This window comes from Symphalangus syndactylus, chromosome 18, assembly GCF_028878055.3.
Source record: "Symphalangus syndactylus isolate Jambi chromosome 18, NHGRI_mSymSyn1-v2.1_pri, whole genome shotgun sequence".
NCBI lineage: Eukaryota > Metazoa > Chordata > Mammalia > Primates > Hylobatidae > Symphalangus > Symphalangus syndactylus.
Genome location: NC_072440.2, coordinates 110,498,405 through 110,513,586, shown reverse-complemented (window position 1 = coordinate 110,513,586; position 15,182 = coordinate 110,498,405). Strand labels below are relative to the sequence as shown.

General features: G+C 55.7%; 1 protein-coding gene across 2 annotated transcripts in view; it reads right to left on the bottom strand.

Annotated features, from left to right (window-relative positions):
- Positions 1-4,937, bottom strand: part of PXDN (peroxidasin) — a 107,838-nt gene extending 102,901 nt beyond the window's left edge. For both annotated transcript variants that reach the window (XM_055253174.2, XM_055253173.2), the window contains exon 1: positions 4,645-4,937. In XM_055253174.2, coding sequence (XP_055109149.1) covers positions 4,645-4,844 — 200 coding nt within the window. In that variant the 5' untranslated portion in view covers positions 4,845-4,937. The remainder of the gene's footprint in view (positions 1-4,644) is intronic.
- Between the last annotated feature and the right edge of the window lie 10,245 nt (positions 4,938-15,182).

The window sequence follows — 15,182 nt, the reverse complement described above, 5'->3', positions numbered from 1 at the left end:
TTCCAGACACGCGGCACTCACTCACTCACATACTAGTTTTTAAAGGTTAAAGTCATGTTGAGAGCCTAAGGGTCTCACATACTCCCTGGATGGCAAACTGGACGTCCCGGGAAAGGTCCCAACACACACTGTGTTGGGGATGGGCCCTCTCTAAGCTTATTTTGAACACTGAAGATTTTCCTCTTCTGGCCACAGAACACAGAGAGCTCCGAAGATCAACCAACTCCCAGGCTCCCACACTGAGAAAATGTTTGGCCGCCCACCACCTTGCAAAGATAAATTATCAACATCTAAATATGTTTTAAGTATCTCTACGGTACTTTTCAAATGTATTTGCATGGCAATAATAAAGTCTTTGACTCTGTTGTCCAACAAACATGAAAGTCATCATCTGTTCTATGGAAGGCAAACACTGACACGAGCACCCGCAGGACCGTCCCAGCAGACGCATCCACACATCCCGCACAGGGCAGAGAAACCCCAGGCTCCCGCTCGCACCCGGGACCACTGCAGTCTCCTGCCCAAAGGAGGAGAGGCCTGGCGTCCTGGGGCTGCGGGTGCCCCCAGAAGACACAGTCAGATGTCAGGGAACTTCCCGGGAGCAGGAGGATGCAGAAGGGGAGGAGGGTATGGAAAGTGCTGAGGGTGGACAGCCAGGGAGTCCCTGGCAGGCGGGCCCCTCTGCAGCACCAGCCAGCCGGCTGAGTGCCAGGCAACAAACACCCTGTGACCTCTGCGTGTGAGGAGGAGAGGTCCTCTCCGAAAGACAGCCAATTCTCCAAGGGAGGTCAGGGAAGCTCCAAGGATCAACGTCGGGACCGATGTGACTCAGGGGCCGATGTGACTCAGGGGACGCAGTCTCCTAGACACAGGAAGTCAGTTAAAAGGCCCAAACACCCACTCCCACCTATGGACTATGAGCCCCAGAGGGCCTGGGGGGCCTGCAGGCGGGTGGACGCCCACGGAGCAGCCACACTGGAACCTCCTGCTAGTGTGGACACAGGCTGGGAGGCGGGCATCCACTCATCCAGACCACCAAGAGTGCAGGGTCCCAAGCGCTCTGCGCCCTCTCCCCATCCCCCGTCCCACCAGGACTGCACACGCCTGGGGTCATCTTACCACTCCCAGGAAGCCCCCTGACTCTCTGGGGGCCCCGCTGGACTGGGGATTCCATGAGGGCAAGATTCCGGTCTCGTTTTCTGTGGGTGGCCCAACACAGAGCACACGGCGCGGGCCTAACACCCAGCAGATGGCGAGAAAAACTGAGAATGAGGAGCAGCTGTCTGGAGATCCCGCAGGAGAGGAGGCCCCGCCCCGCCTGCCATGGCGCCTGCCTGTGGTTTCTCTGCAGTGCGACCTCCCTGAGCCCACCCCAAGCTCCACATGCCCAGACCCCTCCAATGTCAGGGTTTCTGTCACAGAACTGCAGTTTGGGACAACTCATGGCTTTGCAGCGGCCTGGACTGTGGTGAGGATGTTGGTTTTGATGAGTCCATGACCATAGCCTCAACCGTGGCGGCTCCAGGGAAGAGAGGAAGGCAGGACAGGAGGAGGACGTGGAGGGCCTAGCTTCAGTGTGTCCAGCCAGCACCCTAGCGGCGCGACCGCGATGAAGAATGTTTCAAATGTGACCTCCCCAAAAAGTCTGGGGTTGAGAGGAGGAAAGGAAGGGGCGTACAACGGCATACTTTAATACTAGCTTTGAACTACCATTGTAATGAACTTTTATTGTGTTGGATACAGAATGATACTGTATTCAAAAACCAACCATTTCTACACAGCTGAACTAAGTAAGGCCTCCAGCGGGGAGGCGCTCTGCAGGAGACCCAGCAGCAAGGAAACCCCCGACCAAGCAGCACAGGGCGCGGGCTCCGCCATTCCAGAGGTCCCTTCACACTTGCAGCTGAGGGAGCTCAAAGGTCGATCCAAACTGAGTGATGGGTGGGCTTATTCCACTGTTTTCCAAAGCCCCCAAGCCACAAATCAAACAATCCAGTATCAGACCCGCTTAAACACTCCTGGAGCATTCGAGGGGAAGGAGCAATAAGATGTTTTCCAATGGCTCTGATTTAATCTTGTGGGGGGCTGGGATGGAGGTGAGTCTGTTAAAAGCAAAGGGACAGTGTGATGGTTGGATAGGCCAACTACCTTTGGGGCAGGTTTTTTAATTTTCATATATAGTATGTTCCCAATTTCTACCAAAAAAATTTAATAGAAAATAATCACATATACATGAGAGCACAGTCCTGGGAGAAAGCTGAAAGTGGACATGAAATGTTGCTTCACGTGTAGCATGTATCATGTATAACTGTGTCATCTCGAGCAACAGCCTACCAGACCATGCTCCCAGAGACCCCCCAACAAGATGTCCCCGTAGAATAGGTCTCCCTCTTCCCTCGGTCCCTGCCTCCCCAGGCTGCACTCGCTAGCGCTCACTCATGACACCTGTCCACTGTGCCTAGGTCGGCACAGCTACACCCTCACGTTCTCCCAGGGGACACGGGACTTGCCAAAAATCACCCGGCTGGAATGCATCCAGCCAGAACTCCATTCTGGCCACCAGCGCTACCCTCCTCCTCTTGGCCACAGAATAGCGTCAGGAGCTGCACTTCTCTCCCAGAGCTTCTGTTTCCACCGCCATAAAATGGGTATGTTCATTTCTCCAGTAAAGTATTTAGTTCTATAAGGGATTCGATCAACTTAACAGCTACCAGTCTACCTGCCTCCCAGAATCAACGTGACTCAACGGCGACATTTCAAAGTATCACTGAAGACTGCAAAAACCCCTGAAAATATAAGAAATGGATGCAAATGAACCCTTTGAGGAAGTGTTGTGCGAGTTGACGATGATGTCACCGTCTACTCTCAGCTCCTTTTTCAAATTCGGTGAGGTGTTTGTGGACTAGCACACCGTGCAAAGCGGGGCAGAGGACCCCATGTGTCTTCTACGACACTTATTTTAAAATGTTATTTTCAACGAGCAATTAATATTCCGGGGCAAAGCATACCGCAAGCTTTATGAAACTGACCAGACGTGAAAAACCTTTGAGGTCCCATTTTTCCACTGGCTCAGCAAGAATTACGTTATCCAGACGCAGGGAAACCTCACCCGGCTCCATTCTAAAAGTCCACTGCTGTTGAGTGAGATGCCCCCGAGTCGTCCGGCCTGGGCTGACCATTCACGGGCTCTGGAAAGAAAGCCTTGGTCTCTCTCCGGAGGAACAATTTCCCAGGCGGAGAGGAACTCGCCCTCCCGCCCGGCCCCTCCAGGAAGCGGCCTGCAAACTCGGCGACCCCTGGGAGCCGTGGTCTGTCCCAGCACTTTGTTTCGGAGGTAAGCGCACTGGCCGTCCACTTCCTGAATTGTTCACTCAATTTTTTTACAACTTTTGCAGACTCTTTGGTGGTGCCAAAAAGTCCTCTGGCTCAGCTAGGAAACGTGAAAACTATTTTTGGCATGCGGAAAAGTCGCTACAGGACTAAATTAGAGTCGGCGCCTGAAACGCAGCCCGCGTTCACAGATTCCGAAAACGTTGAATCCGAGTCGCTTCAGAACACAGGAGGCCTGCAGCGAACTCTGGCGGCATCTCGGTACCTGGAGCCGCGGCGCGGAGGGATGGGGATTCCTGCTGTGGAGACCGTGGCGCGGGGAGGCCCGCAGGCGGGACACAGGGTGTCAACCCCAACGCAACGCATCCGGTTAAACGTTTAGCGCAACCGCGAACACGCTCGCGTGGATTAGAAGCGAAAGAAGAGAAATGCCCGAGGCAGAAACCCGCTCTGAGTCCCGGCTCCGTCTAGACCCGGGCTGCCCCGAGGCTCCGTGACCACCGCGCGGCCCCTCTCGGGAACCCCGGCCGCCCGGCTCGCTCTGGGCGCAGGAAAAGCCCCTGAGAAGCGCGGGGCCCCCAGGACACCCCAGGAGAGGACGCTCCGGGCGGATGCCGGGGCACTGGGAGCGGGGGCGCCGCGGCTGCGGGAACTGAGGCTCCTCTGGGGAAGCTTCCCGGGCGCGGGGGGATGGGGTGGGCACTGCGCTCCAAAGGGCGGGGGAGGGGGAGAGGGCGGAGGCCGGGGGAGGAGGAGGAAGGGGGGAGGAGGAGGAAGAGGGGGAGGAGGAAGAGGAGCGGAGGAGGGGAGCGAACAGGACGAAGAACGGGGCGGAGGGGGGTGGGAGGACGGAGGGGGCTGCGCCGCGCTCGGGGAGCGGAGGGGGACCGAGGGGTCCTCAGCCGGGGAAAGGTGAGCGGAGGAGGGGCCGCGAACCAGGGGGAAGCGGGAGGCCGACGGAGCTGGAGGGGCGGCGGGAGGCGAGCGGGGCTTCCCCCGGCGGCTCCAACAACTTCCCCGTCCTGCGGGGATTCCGAGTTCCGAACAAAGGCGGCTACGAAGGCCGCGCGCACAGCGCTCTGGTCCGCCTCTCGGCGTCTCCGGCAGGGCGGACAAAGGCCCATGGGGCCCCCGCGCCCCGATCCCCCCACGTCCCCCTTCGGAGGTTCGCTTCTGCGTCCCGAGTCCCCAGGCCCCCCGCGCGCCCGATGCCCCCCTCCACCCTCCGCGCCCCCCGCCTCCGATCACCCCTGCGCTCCCGGATCTCCACGAACTCCGGGACCCCGCGCCCCCGGCCTCCCCCGCCGCACTCACAGGATGGAGGTCTGCGGCGCCACGGCGGGCACGGCCTCCAGCAGCAGATGCATGCAGCGCACGGTGGTGCGGAAGCACAGGCAGCGGCTCGGACACCCTGCGCCCGGCTTCGGGGCCACCACGGCCAGCGTCCCCCAGGCGCAGCACAGCAGGAGGGCCAGCAGGCAGTGGCGCGCGGGGCCCCTGGAGCGCTTGGCCATGGCCGACGGCGCGGACGGACGCTCGGACCCACGGAGCCACCACGGCCGGCTCCCGACTGCGCCCGCCCGGCCGCGGCCCACGTCCCAGCTGTGCGCAAGGGGCGGGGGGCGCCAGCTGTGCACATGCGCGAGGCTCCTCCCGGCCCCTCCGAATCCCCGAGGGCGGGGCGGGGCGAGAACCCGGGGCCCCAGCGTCCGGCCCGGGCGCCCGCATCCTGGTGGGGCGGCGCGCATGGCCAAGGCGAGCGCTCGGGGGCGCGGAGGAGAGCATTGGCACCCCTGATTCTGCGCTCGGGACTCAGGACGCGGGACTCTGGGGCCTACGCGAAGCTTCTCCACTTCTCTTACCCGTGGTTTCTGCCTGCGCGGACTACGGGTTTTTTAGTTGGCGCCTTGCTGTTTGTAACACTTTTACAGCGCCTGCTCTGATCCGGGCACGATTCCAGGCGCGCAGGCGCGCTCCTCTCTCTTTCTCTCTCCCTGCCCGCAACCGCGTAGGAAATCATTTAACGTTCAAAAAAGCCCCTCATTCCTTTTGAGGAAACTGAGGCCCAAGCCCCAAAGCGCACGGCAAGGGAGTCTCTGCAGGAAGATTAGACCCAGGCGGTCCGGCTCCCCGGGGCCTGTCAGCCACCTGCTCTCTGCCGGCCGCCTGGCTCAGCACCCTTGGGAGAATGAAAGGTCCTGTGTGGAGTCCTTGGTGCAGCGCAGCCCCCGGGATCCTCACGGCCTTCAGTGCCTGCCCTCCTGGGACAGACCTAGGAGGAGACCCAGGGAACCGCCCCCCAACGTCGGGTGTGTCTAGACACAGCAGAAGACTTTGGAAAGGAGGGAAGACACTGCGTGAAATATGCACAGTTAAAGTGAGAACTGCGTTCTCACGTAGTTCATACATTCTCTCCAATCATCTCACAAGGACCCAGTCTGAATTTCACAGATAAGGAAGGTGAGGCCAAGTTGTTGAACCCAGGCCACAGGGTGACGGTGCCAGATTCAGAGGCACAGCATGGGCATGTTCCCGTCGCAAACCCCGAGTCTCAGCTGTGTCCCCGTGCTGGTGTTCTAGCCTGAGCTGCGTTTGAAGGCAGCCTGGAATGGGATTGGTGGGTAATAGGCTAGTTTTCTGTTGCTATGTTAAAACACAAAAGCAACTACCACGAGACATAGCCCGGAGGTCACAGGTGCATTGCTGGCCACAGGGCACCATCTAAGGACTGGACTCCCGAGGCTGCTGGCAGGGGGTTCCAGTTCCTTGCCATGTGGGTCTTCATGGCCTGCACACCGGACATGGCCTGATGCCTCCAAGAGCAGGTATTAGAAGAAAGAGGAAGAGAATGAGAGCACAACACAGAAGCCAGGGTAAAACCTAAGCTAGCCTTGGAACTGGGCCCGCATCACACCGCAGGCTGCGTCCTCAGAGGTCGGTGGATCCTGCTGACATTCCAGATGCCATCTTTCCTGCAGGATTTTATCCACCCTCTACAGTGGATGCAGCTCACACTCCAGATGCCATTTCTCCTGCAGGACCCTATCCACACGCTCCAGTGGGCCCAGCTCACACTGCAGACAACATCTCTCCTGCAAGATCCTATCCACACACAAGTGGGTCCAGTTCACACTGCAGATGCCATCTCTCCTACAGGGTTCTATCCCCATACTTCAGTCTCCAGATGTCATCTCTCCTGTAGGGTCTTATGTACACACTCCAGGGGTTCAGTTCACATTGTAGATGCCACCTCTCCTGCAAGATCCTATTCACACATTCCAATGACTCCAGTTCACACTGTAGATGCCATAACTTATGCAGGATTCTATCCACACACGCTAGTGGTGCATTTAACACTCCGGATGCCATATCTTCTACAGAATCCTGTCCACACACTTCAGTGGGTCCAGTTCACGCTCTACATGTGCTCTCTCCTGCGGTCTCCTATCCACACACTCCAGTGGTGCCATTCACACTCCAGATGCCATCTCTGCTGCAGGATGATGTCCACACCCTCCAATGGGTCCAGTTCACACTCTAGAGGACATCACTTCTGCAGGATCCTCTCTACACATTCCACCGGTGCCATTCACACCACAGATGCTGTCTCTTTGCAGAATCCTATCCACATGCCCCATGGCTGCAGCTCACACTGCAGACACCATCACCCCTGCGGTACCCTATCCACACACCTCAGTGGGTCCCATTCACACTCCAGAGGCTATCACTTTTGCAGGATCCTATACACACACTTTAGTGGGCCCAGCTCACAGTTCAGAAGCCATTACTCCAGCATGATTCTAGCTACACGCCCCAGTGGCCCAGTTAGCACTGCAGATGCCTTCTCTTCTGCAGGATCCTCTCCAGGCACAACAGTGGTTCCAGTTCACACTCCAATTGCCAACTCTCCTGCAGGACCCTACCCATACACTCAAGCGGGTGCAGTTCACACTCCAAATGCCATCCACCTGCAGCATCCCAAGCTCTCAATCAAGCGGGTGCAGTTCACACTCCAGTTGCCGTCTCTCCTGCAGGACCCTACCCACACACCCCAGTGCTCCACTTCACACAGCAGATGTCATCACTCCTGAAGGATGCTGTCCACACAGTCTTGTGGATGCAGTTCTCACTCCACATGCCATCACTCTTGCAGGATCCTACCCACACACTCGAGGCAGTCCAGATCACCCTGCAGATGTCATCTCTCCTGCAAGATGCTATTCATACACTTGAGTGGGTTTGGTTCACACTGCAGATGCCATCTCTCCTGCAAGATGCTATTCATACACTTGAGTGGGTTTGGTTCACACTGCAGATGCCATCTCTCCTGAAAGATCCTGTCTACACCACTACACTGCAGTGGTTGAGTTTGGGTCCTACCCAAAGATTCCAGTGGGTCCGGTTCCCACTGCACACGCCATCTCCCCTGCAGGATCCTCTCCATACACTCCACTCGGTCCAGTTTACATTCCACATGTTGTCTCTCCTGCAAGATTCTATCCACACACTCGAGTAGGTCCAGCTGAAACTCCATATGCCATCACCCCTGTAGGATCCTGTGCACACACTCCAGTGGGTTCAGTTCAGACTCCGGGTGCCATTGCCCTGCAGGATCCCGTGAACACATTCGAGTGGGTTTAGTTCAGATTCCAATGCCATCACCCCTGCAGGGTCCTGTGCACACACTCCAGTGGGTTCAGCCATCACTCCGCAGACTCCTGGGCACACACTCCAATGGGTTCAGATGCAGATGCCATCACCCCTGCAGGGTCCTGTGCACACACTCCAGAGGGTTCATTTCAGACTCTGGGTGCCATCACCCCTGGAGGGTCCTGTGCACACACTCCAGTGGGTTCAGTTCAGACTCTGGGTTCCATCACCCCTGCAGGGTCCTGTGCACACACTCCAGTGGATTCATTTCAGATTCCGGGTGCCATCACCCTTGCAGGATCCTGTGCACACACTCCAGTGGGTTCAGCCATCACCTCTGCAGGGTCCTGTGCACACACTCCAGTGGGTTCATCTCAGACTCCTGGTGCCATCACCCCTGCAGGGTCCTGTGCACACACTCCAGTGGGTTCAGCCATCACCCTGCAGACTCCTGGGGACACACTCCATTGGGTTCAGATGCAGATGCCATCACCCCTGCAGGGTCCTGTGCACGCACTCCAGCGGGTTCATTTCAGACTCTGGGTGCCATCACCCCTGCAGGGTCCTGTGCATACACTCTAGTGGGTTCAGCCATCACCCTACAGGGTCCTGTGCACACACTCCAGTGGGTCCAGATGCAGATGCCATCACTCCCCCTGGATCCTCTCCACACCCTCCTGTGGTTCCAGCTCACACTGTGGATGCCATCTCTCCTGCTGGATTCCATCCATAAATGCTTTTGCGTCCAGCACATGCCACAGCAGAGCATCACCTGGGAGTGTAAGGAACGTGAGACAGAACCACTGAGGACCATCTTAGAGGTGCCTACCACATGTCACTCTTGAGTTTGTGTAGAACAGGGATGCTTTTGAGAATGCTTCTTCTGTATTTCCATAAGGGCAGAATGCTGGGTGGGAGCTGCAAACATTATGTTCAGCAGAGGAGGAGACAGAGTCCTAGGCAGACTTCAGTACAGTCCTGCTGCTAAGTATCTGGAGCTAGAGCAGACCCCGCAGGTTACGGACGTGGATGGACCTCAGTAAGGCCGCCCCCACTTTAATACTGTGTGTTCAGGCCATCCACACTTCTGACTGCTTACAGATTCAGAGGTTTCTGAGACCCCCTCCAGCTACATCTCCTGCTGGAGCCACCCATACAACAGATGAAAGTGCTGTGATTACTAATACAGCTGTATTATAATTGATACCAATCTGAACCCTCCAAATGAAATACATCAGGTGAGGTCAGGGAGGGTCCCAAATGCAGAGCCTCTGTGCCTGGCCTGTGGGATCAGGACCCATCACCACCCGGCACAGGGACATGATCACCAACAGGGAAGCTCTACTGAGCTTTGGTGTCCAGAGTTTTCACCAGGGTTTTATGGCTCAAGCAGGACTGATGACTCACTGTCCATGGGGTTGAACTCTCCAGGGAGGTCAGGTTGACAGCACGAGGCCCAAACACCTCACCCTACAGTGGCATGGTCAGTCCTGGTGATCAGCCTCCATCCTGCGTTCCTTTCTTCAGCGTCAGCTCAGACATGGCTGGGAGCTCATCATGAATACACACATTCCTGTCCCTGGGGAAATTCCAAGGGCTTTGGAAGCTCTGTCCCAGGAACCTGAGGAAAAGACCCAGTTCCTTCTCAAACACACAAGCTTTACATGGATACTCGTGTTTAGGCAAGTGGCACCCCTGCTGTGTCTGCCGTTCTAAGCAAGCACCCCACTCACAAGGCATAATCACCTTTCTGGTCATCTAGGGACCCTTTCCAAGCCATCCAGGTGTCCTAGGTACTAAGGAGGCACACATCTACCCACAGCATGCTCTGGGGCTCTGTACGCACCTCCAGATGCCTTCCAGACATCTCCACCTCGATGTTCCACAAGAATTCCAATGTTATGATGTCAGAAACCAGAACATCGCTCTCCATAAAAAATGCGCTTTTTCTCCAGAATCTCTAATGCGATCCTCTGCCAACCTGGAGGTCATTCTCACCTCAATCCCTACCCCATCCTTAAATACAGCAGTCACAGGATCCTGTTAATTCCTTGTGCTGAGCACTGTGCCTTCCACATGGCTGTTGGCAGAGCTCTGGCCCCTGGACCGCCACTGAGACCCCTCCTGGGCATGTGCCTTTGGGTCTGCCTGGCTCATCACAGAGAATGCAGCTCACAGAGAATATGCCGCAGCTCGGACCCTGCCACTGCTGTATGCAAGCACCTCTCAGCCCCCTGCCTAATGGGATGGGCTTGGGGCCACCATCTCCGGTGGCTTTGCATCTGTTCTTCCAGCCCCTTCTCTCCCCAAACACCAGACATCAACTTATTTCAACTTTATTTCCTGGCAAACTGCTACTTAACCTTCTAGAATCTGCTCAGTTGGATGGCTCCCTCTGTGCACCCCTCCAGGCCCTGGTTCCCACCGTCTTCCCAGTGTGAATATCCTTCTAGTGCTACAGCCCACCCCACGCAGCCCCAGGACAAGGTTTCCATTCCTAGCTCCCTGTCAAGGCCAGGAGCCCTCGGGGATGGACTAGAACAGTCATTGTTGAGTGAAAACAAGTGTACTGTGTGCTGCACTGCATGCACCACTGCCCAGCCCCAGGTGATCAGGCGGACTCTTGGGCAGCCTTGCAGTTCTGAGATTGCCGTGACATTCACTGGGGTGGGTGACAAAGACTAGAAACATCTGGAAAAGACCTCTGCATTCCCTGCTTTAAGTTTGCTCAAGTTTAGAAATCATCAGAAACATCGTAATAATGATTGTGAGGTCATTTCAGCATCTCAGCAGAGCTTCAGGGGAAGTGCTGGGTATGGACATTCCATCATGAGGAGGGGCCCTGTGACTGCAGATACTCAATGCCTCCCAAGTGCGCTGGTGCCACCTTCGAGTGACACTTCTCAGAGTGTCACCCAGTGGCCCAGAGGCTCCCCAGTGTGTAGTCCACCCTCACTCAGACACGGCGGCCTATACCTGATATCCACACTCCCCACCTGCTGCCACCCACAGGAGCATTTCAGGGCATCACGAATTGGTGACTTTTCTTTCCAGTTCAACAGGCATCTCCTAAGTCACCTGTGATGATTGCTTTTATATGTCCACGTGGCCACACTCATCTAGACATTGCTCTGAAGGTATTGCAGTTGTGGTTAATCTCTGTCATCAGTTGACCTTAGGTGGAGGAGGTGACCTTTGATGATGTGAGTGAGCCCTGTCTAAGCAGGTGAAGGCATTGAGAGCAAAACCTGAGCTTTCCCAGAAAAGGAGAAATTTTGCCTCAAGGCTGCAGCTTCAGCTCCTGATTCCAGACCTGCTGGCCCCATGGTCACCTGAGCCGATTTAAAAAATCTACCCATCAATCAATGTATCCATCCACCCACCAACTCACCTATTCATACATGTACTCATCCTTCCATCCATTCATCCCTCCCTCCTTTCCCTCCTTCGTTCATTCTTCTCCTCCCCCCACCTCCCTCCCTCCCTCCCTTCCCTTCTTTCCTCCTTCTTCCCCCAATCCCTTCCCTCCTTCCCTCCCTCCTCCCCATCCCCATCCACGGATCCATCCTACGGACCCCATCCTATGTGTCCCTGAAGACCCCCGAGTGGCCCAGCATTCGTTTGCCTGTGCCTGTGTGGGAAGTCTGGGCAGGGGGTGGTCAGTGCAGTGACTTGGGCTTGAAAGAATAAGGTTTTGGTGGTGAGCTCTTCCCTGCAGAGCTGAATGTGCTGCCTGTGTTTTGTTCACGGCTTCCTGCGTCTGCCCTCTAGAGGCCCACAGAAGCCTCGCACCTCCCCGGCCCGCGTCTGCGGGTGAATTGTCTGAGCCGGAGCACAGCAGCTTAAGCTTCATGTTCTCCCCGCCCAGGTGAAATACTCTCACCCCCTCTGATGGCCACTTTCCAAGCCTGTTATCGGCCCCCAGTCCTGTGATTTGTCCCACAGCAAACACTCCTTCCAGGTGCGAGTTGTGCCAAGGAACACTGTTTTCATTGTCACACATAGTACTTAGACGCGGTGAGTGAAGAGACACTTGGTCCCAGGCCCCCTTCTCTATACACACTGCCCTGTGTGCTACAGCATGCCAGGCAGGGTGCCAGGACCGCAGGCCCAAGAGGACCATGGCGGCAGCTGTCTGAAGACCAGCTCACAGCAGGGGCTGCGCTGAGATCTTCTCCTGGGTGCTCATGCTGGGGCCCGAGGTCGTATGGAAAAGGTTTGTCCCCCTAGCTGGATGTCACAAGGCTCAGGTGAGTGGGTCAGAGCTCTGTTCCCAGTGAGTTCCCGGTCAGTGTCAGCTCAACCACAGCAAAGGGCAGCCAGGCAGGGCACTGGGCTCCTGGCAGACCCACGGTGAGAGGCAGCTGCAGGCTCAGAACACAATTTACTCTGCTCAGTTCAGCCACAGAAAAATGAGATTCTAGAATTTAAATGCTAAGCATGGAGAGTCACCACTTCTCTGTCCAAAGGTCCCTCCGTCCGCCAGAGCACCAAGCAGGCACCCGGGACATGGCCAGGAGGGGAGAGAAGAGGGGTCCTGAGGGTCCTCACCATTTTAGAGTGGGACATGGCCAGGAGAGGAGAGAAGAGGGGTCCCGAGGGTCCTCACCTTGTTAGAGTCACCTCTTCACTGCTCCTCCCCAATGGGATCTTTATGTAAATTAAGCTGCCCACTTAGATTCCACATTTTTCTCAGAAAGGCGCCAACAAAGGCTTTCTGCACGCCTGGGTGATGAAGTCAGAGGGTGGAAGGCTCATGCCTGGGAGAGGGGCCCTGCTAATAACCCCCTCCCCAAAAGGGGTCGTCGGTGTAGAGGGAGGCCTCCCCAGCCCAGGCCCATGGCACGCTGTGTGCAGAGGTGGGCGACCCTCTGTCCTCCCTCAGGGAGAGGGTCTGCTTCCTGCCTTCCATGAGCTGTGCTGGGGCTAGCCAAGGCCCCCTCAGGAGGGGAAGCACCAAGAGGGTTACAGGATTACAGTGGAGGGAGTTTAATTGGGTGACTGAGAGGTGAGGCAGTTAGGGAAGCAAACAAGCATCTCCAACAAGCCCCCACCCTTGGAGGCCATAGAAGATGGGGGACGAACGTGTGAGCCTCACCTAGCTAGATTTATAACTGCAGGAGGGGCTGCCAGGGGCCATGGCTGCAGGTGGACAGCTGGGAGCGCAGGGAGGGCATGTGGAAGCTGATACTATCCCTTGGTCACCCAGGAGGAAGCCAGGCGGTAACGGGGACTGGGCAATTCCCTATTAGAGGTTGGTTCCCCAGGACAGGTGAGGCAAGGAAGGGCAGAGACTGGACCTGGAAAATCCAGCGTGAGCACATCACCCAGCCAGCTTCCAGGGAAGTGAACAGGCAATGAAAATAGACAAGGAAGGGCAGAGACCCCGAGAAACTAAGAGTGAGGTGGAAACACAGCCTTAAATGCAAGATACTTAGGCCAAGCATGATGGCTCACACCTGTAATCTCAGCATTTTGGGAAACCAAGATGGGAGGATCACTTGAGTCCTAGAGCTTGAGACCAGCTTGGGCAACATAGTGCGACCTTGCCTTTACAAAGATAAAACATATATATTTAAAAAATGTTTTTAAAGCCATGTGGATACAAGCTGCTTGGATGACCACATTAAGTGAATGGCCGCATCTGTGCACTGGCTCTGCGGCCCTGGGCAGCGACACAGAGACAGCAGGCAGCGCGTCCGTCACCAGGATTCTCAGGCAGGTGTTTCACCAGAGCTCATGTGTGTCTGGCCCCAGACTGAGCTGTGGCGCATTCTTCTTGCACATGCCCTGTAGGCTGGGTGAAATGTCGTCACTGAAGGTGAGCTAGGAAGTCACAGGGCAGGTTTCACAAGAGACACATCACAAAAACCCTGCTCATAAAACAGGATGTGGGAGAGAAGCCAGAAAAAACCAAGATGGTGGCAAAAGAAACCTCTGTTCATTATACACTAATTATAATGCATTTGCATGCTCAATGACGTGCCTGGCAGCACCAAGGCAGTTTACAGATGCCATGGCAACATCTGGAAGTTACCCTATGGGGTCTGAAGTGGGGAGGAACCCTCAGTTCTTGGGGAATTCCCTGCCTTTTTCCCAGAAAACTCATGAATAACCCACCTGTTGTTCGGCATATAATCAAGAAATAACCATAAAATAGCCACCCTTTTATTCCTGTGCGGTAACCACCCATTTATTTCTTTACTTTCTTAATTAACCTGGTTTCACTCTGTCCTCTCGCTCTTTTTTTTTTGAGACAGAGTCTCGCCCTGTCACCAGGCTGGAGTGCAGTGGCATGAACTCGGCTCACTGCAACCTCCACCTCCCGGGTTCCAGCGATTCTCCTGCCTCAGCCTCCCGAGTCACTGGGATTATAGATGTGCACCACCACGTCCAGCTAATCTTTGTATTTTTAGTAGAGATGGGATTTCACCATGTTGGCCAGGCTGGTCTCAAAATCCTGACCTCAAGCAATCCGCCCGCCTTGGCGTCCCAAAGTGCTGGGATTACAGGCATGAGCCACTATGCCCGGCCTGCCCTCTCACTCCTGAATTCCTTCCTGCACGACACTAAGAACCCATGTGACCTCCCGGGCTGAGCCCTGATTTGGGGGTTCACCTGTGATAAAGTAAGTTGGTGAACAGCAGGGAAGCACTCTGTGTCTGTAGCTTCCTGTGAGTATGTAATTATTTCAAAATTAAAAGTTTGTTAAAGCTATAAAAATTATAAAGGAAATTAATACAAATCATTATCTCAATCTTCACAACAATCATGAACCTTGAAAATGAATTATTGTTTTGTTTATGCAGAAGAGGAACGTGAGACACAGATGGGCTGAGTAAGCCCCCACGACGGCAGCAGGGGAGTGAAATGGAACCAGGGTCTCCAGACCAGGCCACGCCCCCTCCCCAGGATGCCGGCTTGCTTTGAGCCCCGCGTTTCCATCTGTAAAGTGTCTGCCATGTTGGAGGAGCCGAGGACCCAGCATCCCAGGTTCTCTGTGCAGTGTTCATCACTTGTCCTCCAGATCTTCCCAACTCCCACCTCCCCAGCCAGCCTCCCCACTCCTGCGGAGGTGACTGCCGGGGCCCAGGACTCACTGTTGCCCCAAATGCCCAGCGCTTAGCCCTCCTCGTGCAAGACTCAGCTCTAACCTCAGCTCCTTTGAAGGCTCCCACGTGCCGGCCCACCTGCGGGAAAAG